Source organism: Lepisosteus oculatus, chromosome 6 (assembly GCF_040954835.1).
Source record: "Lepisosteus oculatus isolate fLepOcu1 chromosome 6, fLepOcu1.hap2, whole genome shotgun sequence".
Taxonomy (NCBI): Eukaryota; Metazoa; Chordata; class Actinopteri; order Semionotiformes; family Lepisosteidae; genus Lepisosteus; species Lepisosteus oculatus.
Genome location: NC_090701.1, coordinates 44,016,973 through 44,040,294, shown reverse-complemented (window position 1 = coordinate 44,040,294; position 23,322 = coordinate 44,016,973). Strand labels below are relative to the sequence as shown.

Below are 23,322 nucleotides of genomic sequence, written 5' to 3'. Positions count from 1 at the left end.
CAGAACACCAGTCCATCACACATGGACAACAGGACGTTGATAATTGCTGGGTGCAAGCTGATTTTCTCCGGGGAGAATTCCTATTTTTAGCTAATGCTCTGTACTTCCATAAACCATTGTCATGAAAAACAGAACGTTTCTGAATGTGTGAAAATAAACTGCCAGAAACCGCAATGCCCCAGACTGGGGAAACACCTAAGGAGATCAGCAGTGCAGCTGGAAACAGGGCATGACCTCTGACCTTTGACACAGGAATCTGGTCCTGACCTTCCTCATTACTGGCAGACAGGTGGTACAAATCCTTTGCCTAAAAACGTTGATGGAAATAAACCAAGATAGAAACACTTACAGTAAGTAAGGGTGGGTTTTTCTTGGAGCCCAATGAGGAAGTGACTGACAGCTGGCAGTTATTTTAATGTAATGTGTTTTTATGTGAAGTGTCAAATGTATCATCTTAGGGGAATCAGTAAAGATGGTCACACCTCTCTCTCATGTACTGCATTCGTGTAAGAGCTTGCAGAGCTGCAGTAGTTTGAACTTCTTAATGCTCCCGATCATGACCTGTTGCTGTCCCCAGCTGTCCTTACCTGCTGTCCACACGTGGGTCATGGGGTCCCAGTCACTTTCAGGCCATGGGGTACGCCAATCGAGGAGATGTCTCAATGAGGAGATCCCTAATCCACCTAGGGGCTGCATGTGACCTTGCAACTATTCATCTGCTTCACTAAAGGAACAATGATCCCCCTGTATACCCAATCCCTGATCACTATGTACACTTCATCACTGATCACTGTGTCCACCCAATCACTGATCACTGTGTCCACCTTATCACTGATTAGTGTATACACCCCATCAGTGATCAATATGTCCACCTCATCATTGATCACTGTGTCCATCTCATCAATGATTACTGTGTACACCCCATCAATGATTACGGTGTCCACCACATCATTGATCACTTTGTACATCTCATCACTGATCACTCTGTACGCTCTGATCACTGCTAATGTTATACACAGGCAGAAGAGTCTTCTAGCAGGTATTGACTGTGGAATGAAGGAATATCAGACACAGGAGTCAGTCAACAACGATAAGTATCTTCCCCCTTTACTTCTGGGACAATATGATTACATTACATCACCATGTTTTTACAGGACTGCATTAACTTCACATAAAAAGTAACATTGCACTGTCTACAACACAATACCACAAGAGGAAGCTTTATGAACATAAAACTTTTCTGACTTTTTGTTATTTTCAATTCCAGCAGTTTAGCCTGAGCAGTTCCAGGAAGTAAAGTGCTCTTAACGCTTCTCTCATATTCAGAGCCTATTTGCAAAGGTGGTTGATAGTCTAGTGCAGAGTCAACTTATGGTGTTGACAGTCTGAACAGGTATGGATTCATGCTGAAGGTCATCCAATTCACTGGACAGGTGTCCAATGTTGGGTCATAGTGGAGAATGTTGGTTCACTCTCCACTCCCTCCATAGGGTACTGGTGTGGATTCATGGCAGAGGTCAACAGTCTGGACAGGTATGGATTCAATGTGGAGGTCAACAGTCTGGAGAGGTGTAGATTCATGGTGGTGGTCAATGCCCTGGACAGGTGTGGATTCATAGTGGTGGTCGATGGTGTGGATTCATGGTGGTCGTCGATGGTCTGGACAGGTGTGGATTTATGGTGGAGATCAGTGGTCTGGACAGGTGTAGATTTATGGTGGAAGTCAATGGGTGGGTGTGTTGTCAGTGAAGGCTGATGATCTGGCATCGTATCTCTTTGTGGTAGAGGTCAATGGTCAGACATGATGTCAATTTGCAGTGTAGCTCAACAGTGCAGATTGTAAATCGTTTGCTTGACAGAGCACTTAATTGAACTTTCACTTAATTGAATTGATCACTGTACCTATAGTATACTACTTGGTAATTGTCAAGCCTGAAAACCACTATTACCATAATTGCCCTGTAGGTGGCAGCAGATGCAAACCACAGCAAGCACCAAGCACTCAACTTCTCTGAGTCAGTAAGTCAGTACTACTTGTGCCTCAAGTCCATATCTCTCTCTTTCTATGGCTACCTTAAGAAGAAGTCCATAAAGGGAAGTTACTGTAAGTCATGCATATCCTATTATTATATTGCAAGCAACAGCAGACATTGTTTCTGGCTTTGTGCTTTCTGTTATTGCTCTTAATGGTGAGGCTTGTTCAGTCACTGAGCCCTGGGCTCCAGCCCTACTCTTCCCACAATCTCTGGGCTCCAGGGGCCTGTGGCAGAAATGGTCTGTATGTGTGAAGAGCACTGTGGGCCACCCTCGCCCCCATGGCACAGAGCCCGGAGCTCACCCAGCCTGTCCTTCAGAGGTCCCAGGAGAGTTGGTGCAGCACCTCATCTGGGCCACCTCCTCCTGTGGCCCTGACATCCTGTCCACACAGTCTCAGAGACACAGTTCTGCGCCATCTCCTTTCCAGCTCTCGTCCTGTGAAGTTTCTCCTAGACAGCCCAGTCCTTCATTGTGGTGTGGCATCCAGGATTGGTCACAATAGTCAAAATATTGTCTCTTTAGAGCCTTGCATAGTTAGAACACGTGTTTCAGGACTTCTGTCCCCAAGGCCTTAGCCATTAATTGTAACAATCTGTCCAATGCAGAGCCAAGTCCACGTCATCTGAGGTCCAGGTCAGACACAAGGATCACAACAGGGAAAGATCATTAAGCTGTCCCTGGTCTTCAAGAAAGTTTCATGCTTTGGCGACTACAGTTAGAGTTTCTACCCTGCTGGTAGAACAGTTCATAATTTCTGTCTGCTCAAGGGAATGCTAGTCTGGCAACACAGTATTGTTCACAAGAGCACAACAGAACAGAGATATGGTAAGAGAGGAGACAACAGAAATTCTTTGAATAATAAACACACACAACAGGGCAGAAGACACAGTGAGAGAGAAGACAAGAGAAATTCTTTCAATAACAAACACACACAACAGGGCAGAAGACACAGTGAGAGAGAAGACAAGAGATATTCTTTCAATAACAAACACACACAACAGGGCAGAAGACACAATGAGAGAGAAGACAAGAGAAATTCTTTCAATAACAAACACACACAACAGGGCAGAAGACACAGTGAGAGAGAAGACAAGAGAAATTCTTTCAATAACGAACACACACAACAGGGCAGAAGACACAATGAGAGAGAAGACAGAAATTCTTTCAATAACAAACACACAACAGAACAGGAGATATGGTGAGAGAGGAGACAAGATAAATTCTTTCAATAACAAACACACAACAGAACAGGAGATATGGTGAGAGAGGAGACAGAAATTCTTTGAATAATAAACACACACAACAGGGCAGAAGACACAGTGAGAGAGAAGATAATCCCTTAGCAATAAACAACATAAGATATACAGCAAGAGAGAGGAGACGACAGAGAATCTCTCTGTAATGAACAGAAAACAGGACAGAAGACACAGTTGGAGAGAGATGTCAGAGAATCCCTCTGCAATAAACAGAAAACAGGACAGAAGACACAGGGAGAGGCAGGAGATAACAGAGAATCCCTCAGCAATAAACACACAAGAACAGGAGGCACACTGACACAGCTTGAATCTGATCTCATTGTTGAGCAGGGAGCTGTGCCATCAGTCGCTCACGTCTGGGTTGTCATTGGTCAGTGTGTGCCAGCACTCTACTTTCTTATCTTTGTGCTTCAGACACTCAAACCAGTGCCTCAGTCTCTCTCCTTTTGCATCGATTCCCAGCTGGATACCACCTGTGGGCATAGAGACAGAAAGAAGGGAGTGACTGATACAGGCTTCTGGGGTCTCTGCAGTCTGTTAACACTGCACTGAGTACAGCACTGCAGTTTATTAACACTGCACTGTGGACAATTAACACTGCACTGAGATTCAGGATCAGCTGTCTGTGGGGCAGTGTTGTAGGAGATGTTCTGTCTTTTTCACTCAGGATACTGTGCTCAGTAAGGAAGGCCGGTATTGAGGCATTCATGATAAGGCAGAATAGTTTGAGCAGGGCAGAGCTGGCTGCATCTCTGAGCTACTGGGACTCAGCATCTCACTGTTGACTCTGTCTTGGCCACAAACCTTTCATGGTCTGAGGGCTTAGAGTTTGTCTAGTGGCTCTTGCTTTGTGATCAGGACGTCTAAGAGGGTTGTGATGGTCTGTTTATCTATGATTATTACTGTTTTACAGATTTTGGTCTAAAGCTTCTGCACCGGGTTTCATTTTGCATGTCCTGTTCTACGGGTAATGATTTTTTAGATTACTCTACTGCTCAGTAATATCTGAATTTTCTCATCATTAGTGGTATTTGTCCAGCCTGTTTGTAGCCTATCTTCAATTCAACTTTATTGTCATTAAACTTACACAGGTGCATAGTACAATGAAAAGTGTTTCTCATTAGTCACTCAAGTGCAGTATATAAATAGGACAGAAGATAAGACAATAGACAGTAACACAATAGCAATAACAGTAACATGGAATAACATAACATAAATAACAAGTAATCAAGTAATCAAAACTGTGCAAACTTCCGCAAACAGAGAAAATATAACAGGACAAAAACTAGTGCAAGGTAATTATTGGAACAGTGCAAAAATTGTATGGTTAAAAATAGTATGGTTAATTAATAAATATTAAATATTATTAAGACCGGTACACTTTTACTGGGCTATCGAGGGGACAGTACAAGTTTGGCTTACATGTGTGTGTAGTGGTGTAGGAGTACAATCATTGTGGGTACAGGAGGACAGTAGGAGAGATCATAATATGATGGGAGGGAGTGGGGGCGTCACCAGCTTGACAGCTCTGGGGAAGAAGCTATTTTGGAGTCTAGTTGTGTGCAACGAAGTGACCGGAACCTTCTGCCAGATGGTAGGGGAACAAACAAGTTATGACTGGGGTGAGTGGGGTCAGACATAATTGTGGTGGCTTTTTTCAGACTCCTGGTGTTGTATATTTCCTGGATGGATGGTAAGGCACTGCCGATGATGTGCTCATGCCTGGTTAAGGTCATACATGGCTGGTCTGTCACTGTGTCTCTGCGCTGGTGTGCTCTGATGTACAGTGGTCAGTGACTAATGAGTTTGTGGCCTGACAGTGAAGGCACTGATACAGGAGGGGTCCAGGTCAGTGATGGCGTAGTCCACCACACTGCTGCCCAGAGCCGAGCTGTAGGTGAACCTGCCTAGAGAGTCCCCTCTGGTCCTGCCGTTGATGACGTAGAGGCCCAGCCCTTGACAGAGCTGGAGCAGCTCGCGCCCGGTGTTGCTGACCGCGGTGTCATGGCTGCACCTGTGTGACGTGACCGGTGTGTGGTACAGAGGGGATTGGATAGTCCAAATATGGGTGTTTCTCTGTGTGCAGGTGAAGTTGGCCAGCGTGCCTGATTATGTGTTGAGGTCACCTGCAGAGCAGGGCGTTTCCCAGTCTCTGGAAATGACAGATCTCTGTGGGAAGAATGTGGAGAATTCCCTCAATGTAACAATTGGATTTGGTAGGGGGGATGTAGTGTAGACTGCTTTTTTTGTGCAAATTATATTTCTAGTGATTTTGAGCCAAATGCATGACCTGTTTCTCTTTACAGCATCCATGGATTGACTGTACCTTCTCATCTGTAACATTCAGTAATCTCTGCTCTGAGTGACTGTAATGCCTGTGCTCTTGAGGACATGCCTGCCTGCCACCCTATCTTAGACATCATCACATTCCTCCCTGCTAAAACACTGAGGAGCTCATACCGTGCACATCGCTCAATACTAATCTAGACATCTGTCTGAATATATGAAATTTCACACTTCTTATCTGGTATGAGAAACTCGTGCAGAATTTCCACACTATGAAAAAAACATTTGGGAAGCAGTTTAAAGTCACAGCTACATCCTCGTATTCTTCAGAATGTGCTGGTTATTGGTGATTGATGAATATGCTGATGAGCTTAGTGCAAATGAAGTAGAGCCCTGTGACTGCGTGAAGTTCTATCTGGTGCTCAGTGATGATGTCAAGCAGGGCCTGGAGTCTGTGGGGCCCAGTGATGACCTCACAATCCTCCAGTCCCTACAGGCTCACCGATAAAGTCGTTGCTCATCCCCAGGTCATAATCCCACACTGAGATCTCGAGAGTCTTTTTTGCCAGCTCCTCATGAGGGATCTCATAGACAAACTCCTGAGAGACAGACAAGTCAATATATTAACACTGCACTGAGAGAGAGGGGTTAATACAGTAAAGACACACTGACTAGACACTACAGTACATTAACACTGCACTGAGAGAGAGGGGTTAATACAGTACAGACACACTGACTGGACACTACAGTACATTAACACTGCACTGAGAGAGAGGGGTTAATACAGTCCAGACACACTGACTGGACACTACAGTACATTAACACTGCACTGAGAGAGAGGGGTTAATACAGTACAGACACACCGACTGGACACTACAGTACATTAACACTGCACTGAGAGAGAGGGGTTAATACAGTCCAGACACACTGACTAGACACTCCAGTACATTAACACTGCACTGAGAGAGGGGTTAATACAGTCCAGACACACTGACTGGACACTCCAGTACATTAACACTGCACTGAGAGAGAGGGGTTAATACCATACAGACACTGACTGGACACTACGGTACATTAACACTGCACTGAGAGAGAGGGGTTAATACAGACACACTGACTGGACACACCAGTACATTAACACTGCACTGAGGGAGGTAGTAATATTTTAATGCCAGCTTCAAGACACACTAACAGAGGTGATATATCAACAGACTCACCTCATTGAATTCAGGGTTTAGAGTCTTTTTCTTGACAGATGTCTTGTACTTGGACTTCTTGCCTGTGTCAGGACGCAGAACACTGCAGGCAGAGAGATGGACAGCAGGCATGAGAGACAGAAGAGACTAGCGCACAGAAAGGGGAACAGCAGGAAACACATAAGGCCAGACTGACATCTTGACGAAGGGATCAGAGTATCCGTTGGAGTCCATCGCCGCCAGGTGTGCACAGCGGACAATGCCGACCAACAGCGCCCCCCGCTGGACAGAGTAACACAGTGAAACCAAGACGCGTCCCCGATCTACACAGGCCACAGCCTGGGAGAGAGAGAAGTGAGAGTTAGGATATCGCTTTGTGGGCAGGTCCTGGTAAAACAGATACACCAAGCAGCCAGAAGGGAAAGAGAGAAGAGCTGTTGTATATCCAGTGTGAAGCAAAGTACTCAAAGATTGAAAAGCCTGCTCTCGTGTTTGACTTTCTAACTCCAATTCTTCAGTCGCTCTTGAAGTGTCACAGCGAACCCGCCCCAGAGCCGACCGGGGTCTTCTCCTGTCTTCCTGTGTTACCACACTGACACGTTCCTCCCCAACGCCCACGGCTCCTAGCTGTTCTCGCCGGCCCCTCTCAGTGAGGTCTGCACAGCCTTGTTTCATTGCTCTCCACTCGGGGATTCATTCCCTCGGATCTTCCATTATCGTCACTCGTCACCGTTCTTCAATGCCTTCACTCTTCATTAACCTGTTTAACTCCTGACTCGTCTTTCCCTCTGCGCTGATCCTGTTTGGCCTGTGACACCTGTTTGTATGCACTCCTCCCTCGTCTCGCTCTCTCTCTCAGACCACACGCCTGTCCGTTGATGGTGTAACCAGGAGTGTTATCCAGCCTCCCACTCCCTTCTCCAGCTATTCTCGTCTGCTTCCCATTAATCCAGAAGAGTGTTCATTTCCACTCACAGACTATCCTATCCGCTTCTTCCCTCTGGATGCCTGTTATTTAATTATCCTAGGTGTGCCTCATTTCATACTGGTTGCTCTCTCGTCTACCTCGTCTACCCACCTCTACCTCCCTCACACGCTGATCAATTGTACCGAGGAGTGAGACAGAGAAAAGTGAATCTTCATGGGAGCCCCTAAAACTCACAAGATTCAATGATGTTACAGCCCCTCCGAGAACAGGAACAGAAATACCCCAAAACACAGCCACGTTGATGAAGAAAAAGCGCACTGACCTCTTCCTCATATAGAGCCATTCCTCTCTCTGTGTTCGTGGTGAGCTTCGTCTACAAATACAGCAAAAGCAAGATCAGCCTGTGTGTGCAGCTGTCGGGGTGTGACGATTTGATTCTGCTTGTCACTGTCGCGAACAGGTCTGCTGCACTAGGGGACAGTGAGAGACGAAACAGCTGCACGAGGGGGCAGTGAGAGAGAGAAACATTTATCAAGCAGGGATGTTGGAACCGTCTGCTGCATCTGGCCTTGAACTACATGACTCGCAGATCACGTTAACTGCTCTACATGGATGACCTGGTCCTGTTGTCACGTGTTGTCACAGAACAGGGGCTGCACTGCTGGAACAGTACTGGGAGACCTGAGCACTGACAGTCAACCTGGACAAGCCCAGAGTCATAGTTTTTCAGAAAAAACCCAGACCTCAGGGAAACAGGTACCACTTCACACTCAACAACACATTGAAACACACAACCAGCTACACATACCTGGGTCTGATAATCAGTTCATCTGGAAGTTGTGACCTGACAATGAAGGCCTGTCTGTAGAAAAGGCCATAAAAAGCAGGCTTTTCAACATCAACCCTCCCACAAGAAGCTGGCTTCAAATAATTCAACACATTGTCCTATATAGCAATGAAGTGTGGGGTCCCCTCAGAGAACAGGTTCACATAAAATGTGCTAAACACCCCATAGAAACCCTGAACATGGAGTTCTGTAAAAAACATCCTCCATGTGCAGAGAAAATCTCCAAACGTGCAAATCAGAAGACACCAGCCAGCCTCAGGACAGCACTGCTAGAGCACCACAACTCAGACTCAACCACATCACAGCACAGATCAAACAGCAATATCTCTCACACACTGGGACACACACACACACAAACATAAACTGGAATGCTACAGAACCCTAAACAGACAATACACACGAGCTTAATAATTGACCAGCAAATATTGCTGTTAAGAAACAGGAAAGAGAAACAGACCCTGACAAAGTACAAGCTCACTGACCACAATTTGGCCGTAGAAACTGGGTGATAGGCCTGGCTGTTCTCCCACTGCCAGCGGGGAGAAACAAACACTTTCTGCACTTTCTGCTTCACTGTGAGAAGGGGGAGGGACCTCAGCTAAAATGGCAGCCCAGTATGTGATCTCCTGTCACAGCCTGAGGAACAGTGAGCCAAATACAATTTGCATAATGAAAGTAAATGTCTGTAGATGTTGTGTTGATTCTACATACTTTGGCCAAGTTGTAATTCGTTGGCAATGCCAATAAAGCTTGTTGAAATGAATTGCTAGTACTGCTCCTCTAGGGGGCAGTGAGAGACTGTACAGTTGCACTAGTAGGCATTGAGGGACAGAACAGCACCATTTATTGTATTAGCTGTGTCTTTATTAACTCTAGTTGTATTAACAAAGTCTGGATTCTCTACAGGTGCCCTAATTGCTAGCATTAACTGTCTATTTGCAGTGCCAGTATTAAATAGCAGCGGTGTAACTGTACATAAACACCGTGTTACTACCAGCTGCTGCCTCTCCAGACAGATGTTATAGTTCTTCGTCTGTCCAGCTGTCAGCTTCTTCAGGGGAACCCGAGTCTCCCCAATGAACTCATTGCGCCCCAGCCTGTCCATATCACAGACACACAGCCTGAGAGAGACAAAGGGGAGAGAGCCACAGAAGCACAAAGGATGAAGAATGAGGGTCTGAAATTCACAACAAAATCCACATCAAGATTTGTAAAAATGTCAGCTCCAAACTATGCTTTACTCTCTCCTTACTGACTCATTAGTGTCCATCACTACTGCTCTCCTCTCTCTTACTGACTCATCAGAGTCCTTCACTACTGCTCTACTCTCTCCTTACTGACTCATCAGTGTCCTTCACTACTGCTCTCCTCTCTCATCAGAGTCCTTCACTACTGCTCTCCTCTCTCTTACTGACTCATCAGAGTCCTTCACTACTGCTCTCGTCTCTCCTACTGACTCATCAGAGTCCTTCACTACTGCTCTCGTCTCTCTTACTGACTCATCAGTGTCCATCACTACTGCTCTCCTCTCTCATCAGTGTCCTTCACTACTGCTCTCCTCTCTCATCAGTGTCCATCACTACTGCTCTCCTCTCTCCTACTGACTCATCAGCGTCCATCACTACTGCTCTCGTCTCTCTTACTGACTCATCAGTGTCCTTCACTACTGCTCTCCTCTCTCATCAGTGTCCTTCACTACTGCTCTCCTCTCTCCTTATTGACTCATCAGTGTCCTTCACTACTGCTCTCCTCTCTCCTTACTGACTCATCAGTGTCCTTCACTACTGCTCTCCTCTCTCATCAGTGTCCTTCACTACTGCTCTCCTCTCTCATCAGTGTCCATCACTACTGCTCTCCTCTCTCCTTACTGACTCATCAGAGTCCTTCACTACTGCTCTCCTCTCTCTTACTGACTCATCAGTGTCCTTCACTACTGCTCTCATCTCTCTTACTGACTCATCAGCGTCCATCACTACTGCTCTCCTCTCTCCTTACTGACTCATCAGAGTCCTTCACTACTGCTCTCCTCTCTCATCAGCGTCCATCACTACTGCTCTCCTCTCTCATCAGTGTCCTTCACTACTGCTCTCCTCTCTCTTACTGACTCATCAGTGTCCATCACTACTGCTCTCCTCTCTCCTTACTGACTCATCAGAGTCCTTCACTACTGCTCTCCTCTCTCTTACTGACTCATCAGAGTCCATCACTACTGCTCTCCTCTCTCCTTACTGACTCATCAGAGTCCTTCACTACTGCTCTCCTCTCTCATCAGTGTCCTTCACTACTGCTCTCCTCTTACTGACTCATCAGTGTCCTTCACTACTGCTCTCATCTCTCTTACTGACTCATCAGTGTCCATCACTACTGCTCTCCTCTCTCCTTACTGACTCATCAGAGTCCTTCACTACTGCTCTCCTCTCTCATCAGTGTCCTTCACTACTGCTCTCCTCTTACTGACTCATCAGTGTCCTTCACTACTGCTCTCCTCTCTCTTACTGACTCATCAGAGTCCTTCACTACTGCTCTCCTCTCTCTTACTGACTCATCAGAGTCCTTCACTACTGCTCTCGTCTCTCCTACTGACTCATCAGAGTCCTTCACTACTGCTCTCGTCTCTCTTACTGACTCATCAGTGTCCATCACTACTGCTCTCCTCTCTCATCAGTGTCCTTCACTACTGCTCTCCTCTCTCATCAGTGTCCATCACTACTGCTCTCCTCTCTCCTACTGACTCATCAGCGTCCATCACTACTGCTCTCGTCTCTCTTACTGACTCATCAGTGTCCTTCACTACTGCTCTCCTCTCTCATCAGTGTCCTTCACTACTGCTCTCCTCTCTCCTTATTGACTCATCAGTGTCCTTCACTACTGCTCTCCTCTCTCCTTACTGACTCATCAGTGTCCTTCACTACTGCTCTCCTCTCTCATCAGTGTCCTTCACTACTGCTCTCCTCTCTCATCAGTGTCCATCACTACTGCTCTCCTCTCTCCTTACTGACTCATCAGAGTCCTTCACTACTGCTCTCCTCTCTCTTACTGACTCATCAGTGTCCTTCACTACTGCTCTCATCTCTCTTACTGACTCATCAGCGTCCATCACTACTGCTCTCCTCTCTCCTTACTGACTCATCAGAGTCCTTCACTACTGCTCTCCTCTCTCATCAGCGTCCATCACTACTGCTCTCCTCTCTCATCAGTGTCCTTCACTACTGCTCTCCTCTCTCTTACTGACTCATCAGTGTCCTTCACTACTGCTCTCATCTCTCTTACTGACTCATCAGTGTCCATCACTACTGCTCTCCTCTCTCCTTACTGACTCATCAGAGTCCTTCACTACTGCTCTCCTCTCTCATCAGTGTCCTTCACTACTGCTCTCCTCTTACTGACTCATCAGTGTCCTTCACTACTGCTCTCATCTCTCTTACTGACTCATCAGTGTCCATCACTACTGCTCTCCTCTCTCCTTACTGACTCATCAGAGTCCTTCACTACTGCTCTCCTCTCTCATCAGTGTCCTTCACTACTGCTCTCCTCTTACTGACTCATCAGTGTCCTTCACTACTGCTCTCCTCTCTCTTACTGACTCATCAGTGTCCTTCACTACTGCTCTCCTCTCTCATCAGTGTCCTTCACTACTGCTCTCATCTCTCTTACTGACTCATCAGTGTCCTTCACTACTGCTCTCCTCTCTCCTTACTGACTCATCAGAGTCCTTCACTACTGCTCTCATCTCTCTTACTGACTCATCAGTGTCCATCACTACTGCTCTCCTCTCTCATCAGTGTCCTTCACTACTGCTCTCCTCTCTCCTTACTGACTCATCAGAGTCCTTCACTACTGCTCTCCTCTCTCATCAGTGTCCTTCACTACTGCTCTCGTCTCTCTTACTGACTCATCAGTGTCCATCACTACTGCTCTCCTCTCTCATCAGTGTCCTTCACTACTGCTCTCCTCTCTCATCAGTGTCCTTCACTACTGCTCTCCTCTCTCTTACTGACTCATCAGAGTCCATCACTACTGCTCTCCTCTCTCATCAGTGTCCTTCACTACTGCTCTCCTCTCTCATCAGTGTCCTTCACTACTGCTCTCCTCTCTCTTACTGACTCATCAGTGTCCTTCACTACTGCTCTCGTCTCTCTTACTGACTCATCAGAGTCCTTCACTACTGCTCTCGTCTCTCCTACTGACTCATCAGAGTCCTTCACTACTGCTCTCGTCTCTCATCAGTGTCCATCACTACTGCTCTCCTCTCTCTTACTGACTCATCAGAGTCCTTCACTACTGCTCTCGTCTCTCATCAGTGTCCTTCACTACTGCTCTCGTCTCTCCTACTGACTCATCAGAGTCCTTCACTACTGCTCTCGTCTCTCATCAGTGTCCATCACTACTGCTCTCGTCTCTCTTACTGACTCATCAGTGTCCTTCACTACTGCTCTCCTCTCTCATCAGTGTCCTTCACTACTGCTCTCCTCTCTCTTACTGACTCATCAGAGTCCATCACTACTGCTCTCCTCTCTCATCAGTGTCCTTCACTACTGCTCTCCTCTCTCATCAGTGTCCATCACTACTGCTCTCGTCTCTCATCAGTGTCCATCACTACTGCTCTCCTCTCTCATCAGTGTCCTTCACTACTGCTCTCCTCTCTCTTACTGACTCATCAGAGTCCTTCACTACTGCTCTCCTCTCTCATCAGTGTCCATCACTACTGCTCTCGTCTCTCATCAGTGTCCTTCACTACTGCTCTCCTCTCTCCTTACTGACTCATCAGTGCTCTCCTTCACCTCTGCTATTCTAACTGATAAGCTCCTTGATGTCTCTTTCTGAATAGGTCTGAAATGCTCCAAGAGCCTCTGTGTCATCCTAACTCCTCCCTCTTTAGGATGTCCGAGCATCATCTCAGCCAGGGGGTTTAATCTCGGCCTAGCGAAAGAAGCCAACATTTCAGGTCAATGTTACCGCAGTGTCTTCTGTGCCATGTCAGCTTCCGTGATGCCGTAATAGGTCAGAGTCTCATTCCACACTGGGTTCAGAGTGTTACGCAGAGTCTTCGTACGTAATTTGTTTGCCTGAGAGAGAAAGAAAATGCACTGTCTGATCCATATTGTACTGAGAGAGAGGGGTTAATACAGTACAGACACACTGACTGGACACGCCAACACATTGACACTGCATTGAGAGAGGGGTTAATACAGTCCAGACACACTGACTGGACACTCCAGTACATTAACACTGCACTGAGAGAGAGGGCTTAATACAGTACAGACACACTGACTGTACTGTAATACAGTCATGTTATAGATTTTAATGGAAGTTGACATATTGGTCTATAACTAAATGGGTCAGTTTACTCACCCCTCTTATTCATGATCACTGTCTGACCATTTTCCAGTTTCTGGATTGTACCTGTGTCTTCAGTGGTTTATGGAATAAGTGAGTCAGTGGCCTTTTAATAATTCACCAATGTTATCCAACAGCACATTTGTCCTTCAGCTGCCTGGAGGCTGCTGTGATCACAGCTCCCTGATGTCTCTACCACCTCTGTCTTGAGAGTTTGACAAGTCCAGATCAAGTGGACTTTCCCTCCCGGAGTCGCTCTAACAGATGGAGAGAGTAAGAGTCTTTAGCCATGTCAATGATATCACCTTCAGTTGCAGTCATTCCTATCAGTTCTTCCCAGTCAGTGTGAGGGAAATTCAAATCCCCCATTATCACCACTTCTCCTGCACAAAGACATCCCTCACTCCATCAGATCAGACTGTGTGATATTAGACGTCTGAATGTGCTGGTCTTTACCGGACCATTATCTCTGTGCCCCTGATAGATATGAATAACTCTGAACCCTTGATTCCTCTAGGTCATCGTCGGCAGGAATGATTATGAAAACTGCAATGAAAGTGACCTGGTTGTCGTTCCTCCTGAATTTCAGTTTCTGTTTCACCAGGAAGTGTCTGTGGAGGTTGACTGATTATCGAGGTTTGGAGAGATTTGGTTTTAACCCGCCAGGTGAGGAGCCTGGGACTCATCAGAAGAAACGTGCAGGACCCTGGAGCAGACCCAGCAGCTGAGAGGACCCCGCAGGCACCGAGAGCATCGTTCGCTGGGCCTTATTTCGGGGGGCTGAGATTGGTTCTGGGGTACGAGCGGTGCACCTGTGAAGACCAGCGAACACGTTGCTGGGCTTGTACTCAGGACAGGTGACTGGAAAGACTGTGCTCACCTGAAATGAGGGGCCTGGGAATTGTTTCTGATTTTACAGGCAGGTGGAAGAAATAAGCACAGGTGGATTCTAACAAGAAAAACAGCCCAGCGGGAAAATAATAGTTCCTTACACTTATATAGAGCTTTTCTGGACACTCCACTCAAAACGCTTTACAGGTAATGGGGACTCCCCTCCACCACCACCAGTGTGCAGCCCCACCTGGATGATGTGACAGCAGCCATAGTGCTCCAGTACTCTCACCACACACCAGCTCTCAGTGGGGAGGAGAACAGAGTGATGAAGCCAGTTCAGAGAGAGGGATTATTAGGAGGCCATGATTGGTAAAGACCAGAGGGAAATATGGCCAGAACGCCAAGGTTAATACCTCTACTGTTTTCCAGAAATGCCCTGGGAATTTTAATAACCACAGGGAGTCAGGACCTCGGTTTTACAACTCATCCGAAGGACGGCGCCTTTATGACAGAATTGTGACCCCATCACTACAGGGTAGAAGTGTTAGGAGAGAGAAGGAATGATGGAACTCACTTCCAAGCAGACCAATGGGAACTTTAGTTCCTGCTAAAAATGAAGTTGTCTGGGTGATCTGACGGAAGAGTTGGAAATGATGTTAGGAGGCAGATGAGATCAGAACCGGCAGTGATTCGGAACTGCTCTGCCTTTGAAAATGAAATTGAGAGACAGAGACGTGGCATGGAAGAAGCCCAGAGCAGGAGCTGGAAGAGTTCAAATTGATTTGAAATAGAAAGTCATTGCAGCCTAGAGATGTAAGTTGATCTGGATCAGCGAAACGGACTCTGGTTTGCAATTGCTGCCCCAGGAGAGGCAGCGATGTCAGCCGGGCACGACCTGAGCAGTGCGAAAGAGCTCCGAAACCCCTACCGAGGACCCTGACGCAAGCCGGGGGGCTGCTGGAGACGACAGGAATTCGCCGGAGAAGAGGGGACGGGCCCTCCTGGTTCTCCAGAAAGAAATTCACCCCCGCAGGCCGTCCATGAGGCTGGACGGAGGGAGGAGGTGGACAAGGAGAGGTCTGAGATCTGTGCCAGAGAACGTGGACGGGGGGCAGAAAACATCAGAGCGCTGAGCAGAACTTAAAGACGTTTCTGAAGATTTTCTCAAAGTCTCTGGAGGGAAGAGGTGTTGTGTGAATGAATAGAGACATATGGATATTTCAGTCAGCATGCACATTCTTTCGGCTTCCAGGCACGCTGATGAGTTACAGCCGGAGAGGGACACTGAGTCATGCAGGAGCAGTGAGCTGTCTGACTGCATCACCAGCTCTGCTGCACACAGGAGCTTTATCTGAACAAATAACATCTGCAGTAATGACTAACACTAACCCCTCCCATCAACCTAGCATTCGATCTTCCCCTCTGTATCCTGTATCCACTCAGTGTGTCTGTATTAACCCCTCTCTCTCAGTGCAGTGTTAATGTCCTGTAGTGTCCAGTCAGTGTGTCTGGACTGTATTAACCCCTCTCTCTCAGTGCAGTGTTAATGTACTGGAGTGTCCAGTCAGTGTGTCTGGACTGTATTAACCCCTCTCTCTCAGTGCAGTGTTAATGTACTGGAGTGTCCAGTCAGTGTGTCTGTACTGTATTAACCCCTCTCTCTCAGTGCAGTGTTAATGTACTGGAGTGTCCAGTCAGTGTGTCTGGACTGTATTAACCCCTCTCTCTCAGTGCAGTGTTAATGTACTGTAGTGTCCAGTCAGTGTGTCTGGACTGTATTAACACCTCTCTCTCAGTGCAGTGTTAATGTCCTGTAGTGTCCAGTCAGTGTGTCTGTACTGTATTAACCCCTCTCTCTCAGTGCAGTGTTAATGTACTGGAGTGTCCAGTCAGTGTGTCTGGACTGTATTAACCCCTCTCTCTCAGTGCAGTGTTAATGTACTGTAGTGTCCAGTCAGTGTGCCTGTAGTAACCTCTTTTTCATCCTTGTCTTCTGTCTCTCAGTGTCTGTCCTGGGGTATTTTTGTCAGCACCAATGTGTCACAGTGAAGTCGCAATGAAGTTCTGTTCCCTCTCTCCTGTGGTTTAAATATTTCATTTCCTCTCTATTTTTGGGAAGACATCTGTGTGGTTTTCACACTGTTAGAGGAGGCTGTCTGTCTCCCTCTAGGTGAGACCTCACACAGCCCAGTAGTGCCACGGTGCCCAGATTTGCCCCCAGCGATCTCAGTCTCTGTACCTGCCCGTGTCTGCCTCAGCAGTGGCTGTGCAGAGGACCGGTCAGGGCTCTGCAGCGCCCCCTGCTGCTCGGACTGTGAGCTGCTCTCAGTAGGGTTCTGGGGAGGGCTGGACCCCTGTCCTGCTCGGGCCCTGCTGGTCTGGGGTGGAGTCAGCAGGTACCAAGCTCCTGTTCTCTCCCTGCGGACTGACAGGCCCAGGTATTCCCAGCTCCCTGTGTTTTCCGCTGGGCTTCTGTTTGATTTGAGCCGGGGGCTCATGTGTCTGTGTCCCTCTCCCAGTGACCTGCCGTGACCTTGACAATCTGCACTCGTCCCTTCGGGGTTGGGGGTTGGGGGGGGTGGAGGGAGGGAGCTGTGACAGCAGTGGGAGGTTGTCATGGAAACTGGAGAGATTGTTACGCAGGGCACGGAAAGGAGGGAGGGACAATGGGAACAGCCCCTCACACACCATTGGCTCAGCACAGCTGGGCTGCTTCCTCAGCGCCAGTTCTGTCTCTGTGTCCCAGTCACTGTGTTTCTGTGTGGATTTCTGTCAGTGTGTGTCTGTACGCCAGTGGCTGTGTGTCTGTACGCCAGTGGCTGTGTCTCTGTACTCCAGTGTCAGTGTGTCTGTCTGTACTCCACTGTCTGTGTGTCTGTACTCCAGTATCTGTGTGTGTGTGTCTGTACTCCAGTGTCTGTGTGTGTTTCTATAATCCAGTGCCAGTGCGTGTCTGTACTCCAGTGTCTGTGTGTTTCTCTACTCCAGTGTCAGCGTGTGTCTCTGTACTCCGATGTCTCTGTGTGTGTCTGTACTCCAGTGTCTGTGTGTGTGTCTATACTCCACTGTCTGTGTGTGTCTGTACTCCAGTATCTGTGTGTGTGTGTCTGTACTCCAGTGTCTGTGTGTGTTTCTGTACTCCAGTGTCTGTGTGTGTTTCTGTACTCCAGTGTCTGTGTGTGTGTCTATACTCCACTGTCTGTGTGTGTCTGTACTCCAGTATCTGTCTGTGTGTGTCTGTACTCCAGTATCTGTGTGTGTGTCTGTACTCCAGTGTCTGTGTGTGTTTCTGTACTCCAGTGCCAGTGCGTGTCTGTACTCCAGTGTCTGTGTGTGTTTCTCTACTCCACTGTCAGTGTGCGTCTGTACTCCAGTGTAAGTGTGTGTCTCTGTACTCCGATGTCTGTGTGTGTGTCTGTGTGTGTGTCTGTACGCCAGTGTCAGCGAGTGTCTCTGTACTCCAGTGCCAGTGTGTGTGTCTGTACTCCAGTGTCAGTGTGTGTGTCTGTACTCCAGTGCCTGTGTGTGTGTGTCTGTACTCTAGTGTCAGCGAGTGTCTCTGTACTGTTCTCACTGTGTGATATAATCTTCAATCTGGTACCACTGATGTACCTTACTTGCCCCAGGCAGCAGGTGCAGTTTGACGTATGGGTCAGCCAGGCCATTAGAATCCATGGGTTTCAGCCCCTGTAGAGACAGAAGTGATGAATGTTGAGCACTCTGTGGGGACTCATTTAGCTACTGGACAGTCAGCCATTATCTCAGTGCTCCGCTGGGATCAGGGTCAGGATACTGGGGTCACTGGAGCAGGGAGAGTCAGCAACAGTCCTGGAATTAGTCAGAATGAACTGGCTTCAAAAACATGGAAGTTACAACTACAGAACATAAGATTACAGGAAAGTTGATTGTTAATTGATCAATGATGTCATCTAGCTGTGTCTTGAAAGATGCCATGGTACTGGCTTCAATAACATTGCTGGGCAGCTTGTTCCACACTCCCACCACCCTTTGTGTTCTCAGTTATTAAATGCATTTCCTGAAGTTTCCTTTGTTTGTGTTTGAGCATATGGAGATTTTTGCTTTGTGGTACTCTGACAGACTCTGGGAGGTACTGGGATACACTGGGAAACTCTGAGACACTGTAATTCTCTGGGAGACAATGAGATACACTGAGATACATACTGGTGTAGTGGTGATAATGATGATGGTGATGATAGTGATGATGGTGATTAATGGTGATGATGGTGATGGCGCACCTTGGCTCTGTGCACACTGCAGTTGAGAGCGTTGTTCTCCTGATCAAACAATAGGCTGAACTCCAGGGTTCCAAGGTATGCTGGGAGACACATCAATAACCAGAGAGGGAGATCAGTAGTTGAGCAAAGGATCAACCGGTTTGAGATGGAGAGATGAGAGAGAAATGCGCTCACTAGCATCATCCGAGTCGTAACTGTCCCCTTCTGCCTCGATGTCCGATTCCTTGTCCCGTTCTCTCTCCACTTCCCTCTCTTCATCTCTGTCTTTCTGCTCTTCTGCAGGCTCCAGGGGGTCACAGCTCTGGATGGGGGGATCCCTCTTGGGCAGGACCATAGCAGGGAAGTCGTGGAATCGGGGAAAGAAGTCTGAGATCTGCTTGATGGGCCGAATGGGCCCAGGGCACACATTGATCGCCATGTGCTCCTGGATAGAGATTTTGTGGGATTTGGGGACACTCATACTGAGAGACTTGCTGGCTCGATGTAAAAAGTTACTGCTGAGAAGCTCTGTGCTACAGAGTGTTACTGTAGAAAAGGTCTGTGCTATGGAGTCTTACTCTCCTCTGTGCAGGAGCTCTGTGCTATAAAGTGTTACCACAGGGGAGCTGTGTGCAACAGATTGTTACTGTAGAAAAGAAAGAAGAACTCTGTTCTACAACGTATTACTGTAGAGGAGCTCTGAGCTACAGATTGTTACAGTAGGGGAGCTCTGTGCTACAGAGTGTTACTGTAGAGGAACTCTGTGCTACAACATATTACTGTAGAGGAGCTCTGTGGTACAGAGTATTACTGTAGAGGAGCTCTGTGCTACAGATTGTTACAGTAGAGGAGCTTTGTGCAGTGTATTAGTGTAGAGGAAAGCTGTGCTATGAAGAATTAGAGCAGAAGAGCTCTGTGCCAGTGCAGGGTTAGTGTAGTTGAACTCTGCATTAGTGCAGTGTGACCCTGTGTCAGTTTAGTGTTAGGATAAATGAGCTCTGTGTCAGTGTAATAAGAGGGAATATGAGGTCTGTGATAATCTGTGATAATTGTATCTATTACTGCAAGGGTTAGTAGAGTGTAGCCCTGTGTCTGTGCATTGTTATTGTAGAAGAGCTCTGTATTAGAGCATTGTTAGTGTAGAGTTACTCTGCGTCAATGCAGTGTAGCCCTGTGTCTGTGCAGTTTAGTCCAGTGTCAGTGCAGGGCTAGTGTTGAGAAGCTCTTTATCAGTGCAGGGTTAGTGTAGTTGTGCTCTGTGTCAGTGCAGGGTTAGAGTAGTTGAGCTTTGTGTCATCGCAGGGTTAGTGTAGTGCTCTTTGTCAGTGCAGGGTTAGTGTAGAGGAGCTCTGTGTCAGTGCAGTGTTAGTGTAGCAAAGCTCTGTGTTAGTGCAGGGTTAGTATAGTTGAACTCAGTTTCAGGGCAGGGTTAGTGTAACAGAGCTCTTTGTCAGTGGAAGGTTTGTGTTGAGGAGCTCTGTGTCAGTGGAAGGTTAGTGTAGCAGAGCTCTGTGTCAGTGCAGGATTAGTGTAATGGAGCTCTGTGTTACTGCAGGGTTTGTGTTGAGGAGCTCGGTGTCAGTGCAGGGTTAGTGTAGAGGAGCTCTGTGTCTGTGCAGGATTAGTGTAGAGGAGCTCCGTGTCAGTGCAGGTCTAGTATAGTTGAGCTCTGTGTCAGTGCAAGATTAGCGTAGAGGGGCTCTGTGTCAGTACAGGGTTAGTGTAGTTGAGTTCTGTGTCAGTGTAGCATTAGTGTAGAGGAGCTCTGTGTCAGTGGAAGGTTAGTGTAGCAGAGCTCTGTGTCAGTGCAGGATTAGTGTAGCAGAGCTCTGTGTCAGTGCAGGATTAGTGTAGTAGAGCTCTGTGTCAGTGCAGGATTAGTGAAGTAGAGCTCTGTGTCAGTACAGGGTTAGTGAAGTAGAGCTCTGTGTCAGTGCAGGATTAGTGTAGCAGAGCTCTGTGTCAGTACAGGGTTAGTGTAGAGGAGCTCTGTGTCTGTTGCTGCAGAAGACCTTTTAGCTGGTGGGTGTCTGTTCTGACTTGCTCCAGAGCTGTGCACTATAACATCTGTGATACTTGTGTCTCTGTGCAGTCTTGGTGAGGATAGGAGTTCTTATCTGTGCCTTGCAGTCTCTCTACCATGACAAAGAAATTCATGATTAACAGTAAAGCGGCACTCTGGCTGTTAATTGGAGTAATTAAGGGTTATTCATAGAGCTGATCTCACAAACCAATGGGTGCTTTCTGATAACTGGCTGCTGTCATCTCATCTGGTGACTTCACACACCCAAAGAGCAGAATGACATGAATCCGTGAAAACATGGCGTCTATATTTACTTCTCTTTAGTGTGTCTGTGTTTATTTTTACATATTTACGGACGTAAGCAGCCGACTATCCCTGGCCTCAGTCACACCATCAGTCAAGCACACACTACAGCTCGTTCGCACCTCCAGAGACCGCTAGTGTTCAAACTGTGCTAACGAGCTCCTGTGCTCCGAATGCGGCTGTTTGAGCTGGGCTTCAAATCTCAGGCTCCGTCGCCGTCCATCAAGACCGAGGAGATCTAGTTCCTCTAAGACCTTTGAGAATGAAGAGAAGGTACAGACCTTTCTGTGCGTGTCTAAGGTTTATCGGGGGGGTGGCCCTGGTGTGTGTGTGTGTGTGTGTGTGTGTGTGTGTGTGTGTGTGTGTGTGTGTGTGTGTGTGTGTGTGTGTGTGTGTCTCTGTGTGCCCTGGGATGGACAAGCGTCCCATCCAGGGTGTACCCTGCCTTGCGCCGGTTGCTTGCTGGGATAGGCTCTGGCTCCCCTGCGACTCAGAATTGGATAACGTGATTGGAAAATGTATGGATGGAGCTGGTTTATCAGGAGCGGGAGATCAGCCTGGGAGAGAGAATGTTAATGATCACCACCTGCTTACAGAAATCAGCCCAGACACAGAAACATTTAAATGCATTGTGTACAAACAGATAAACACACAGCGACAAGCCCTGTTACTGCCGTGTAGTACACACACAGACTCTCTCTCTCACACACACACACAGGTTTCCACACAAACATGCCTCTGGACACACAGACACTGCAGAAACAGGTGCACATGCAGTCAGCGTGTCACGGGCTCACGGGCAGAGACAGACGTACCTGCTACGGCAGACCGACATCAGTGGGCTTCTCTGCTTCCCCGTCTCCTCTGTGTGTCCGCTGTGTTTCAGCTCCACGCTCCACTGAGCAGCTCCCAGCGCTGAGCTGCTGTTTTCTCACTCTGTCACTCCCCCAGACCCCCCCATCTCCCCCACCCCCTCCTTGCGCTCGGCCTCAATAACGGCGCGTCCTTTCAAATCCCTGCGTCCTCCTTCCTCTCCCGGTGCAGAGGGAACACGGAGGAATTAACCTCTTCCCTCTCGGAGCAGCCTCGGGGAGCCCACACTCCCCCCTCGGAGGGAGGAGCACCCTCTCTCCCGCCTCCCCTGCCCAGTGGGGCAGGAGGGTGCTCCGGGAAAGCCGGAAGACTCCATACAGTCCTGACGCAGCTCGTCCACTCAACGGTGGCCGGAGGCAGCAGGCTGGTGTGGTTTGAGCTCAGGAGCGTGGCACACTGGGAAGGTAAGGGGTGAAGTCAGAAGCCTCCTAAAGGAGCAGAGTGGACAGGGTCCGGACACCCTGGTCCAGATACCCAGAGTGGATAGTCAGGGTCCAGACACCCTGGTCCAGATACCCAGAGTGGACAGTCAGGGTCCGAACACCCTGGTCCAGATACCCAGAGTGGACTGTCAGGGACCTGACACCCTGGTCCAGATACCCAGAGTGGACTGTCAGGGTCCGGACACCCTGGTCAAGATACCCAGAGTGGACTGTCAGGGTCCGGACACCCTGGTCAAGATACCCAGAGTGGACAGTCAGGGTCCGGACACCCTGGTCCAGATACCCAGAGTGGACTGTCAGGGACCTGACACCCTGGTCCAGATACCCAGAGTGGACTGTCAGGGTCCGGACACCCTGGTCCAGATACCCAGAGTGGACAGTCAGGGTCCGGACACCCTGGTCCAGATACCCAGAGTGGACAGTCAGGGTCCGGACACCCTGGTCCAGATACCCAGAGGGGACAGTCAGGGTCCGGACACCCTGGTCCAGATACCCAGAGTGGACAGTCAGGGTCCTGACACCCTGGTCCAGCCCAGTGTGGACAGTCAGCTTCCCCATATCCTTGTCCATCCCAGAATCCCTGCATCCCAACGTCCTGCTCCAGATTCCCAGAGTGGACAGTCAATCTCGATACCCTGGTCCAGCCCAGAGTGGACAGTCAGGGTCCTGATAAACTAGTCCAGCCCAGAGTGGACAGTCAGGGATCTTGAGACCTGGGAAAGAG

The 23,322-nt window shown here is 48.2% G+C and overlaps 1 protein-coding gene across 1 annotated transcript; it reads right to left on the bottom strand.

Moving 5' to 3' along the window:
* Positions 1–1,077: 1,077 nt before the first annotated feature.
* Positions 1,078–23,123, bottom strand: doc2g (double C2-like domains, gamma). The gene is made up of 11 exons (XM_069191404.1): positions 22,098–23,123; positions 19,152–21,839; positions 18,978–19,057; positions 18,334–18,408; positions 13,507–13,616; positions 9,545–9,671; positions 8,026–8,076; positions 6,972–7,114; positions 6,797–6,878; positions 6,082–6,178; positions 1,078–3,766 (listed from the first exon to the last, which is right to left on the bottom strand). Exons 2-11 carry the CDS (start codon positions 19,435–19,437, stop codon positions 3,636–3,638), a joined length of 1,182 nt encoding a protein of 393 aa, XP_069047505.1. The 5' UTR covers positions 19,438–21,839; positions 22,098–23,123; the 3' UTR covers positions 1,078–3,635.
* Positions 23,124–23,322: the final 199 nt, after the last annotated feature.

Bases quoted from the DNA above. Each gene is read 5' to 3' on its own strand.
- doc2g (XM_069191404.1), bottom strand. From the start codon at position 19,437: ATGAGTGTCCCCAAATCCCACAAAATCTCTATCCAGGAGCACATGGCG. The intron at 19,058-19,151 runs GTGAGCGCATTT...TGTGTCTCCCAG, and splicing joins TTACGACTCGGATGATGCTA to CATACCTTGGAACCCTGGAG. The intron at 7,115-8,025 runs GTCAGTGCGCTT...TCTCTCTCCCAG, and splicing joins TGGCTCTATATGAGGAAGAG to GCTGTGGCCTGTGTAGATCG.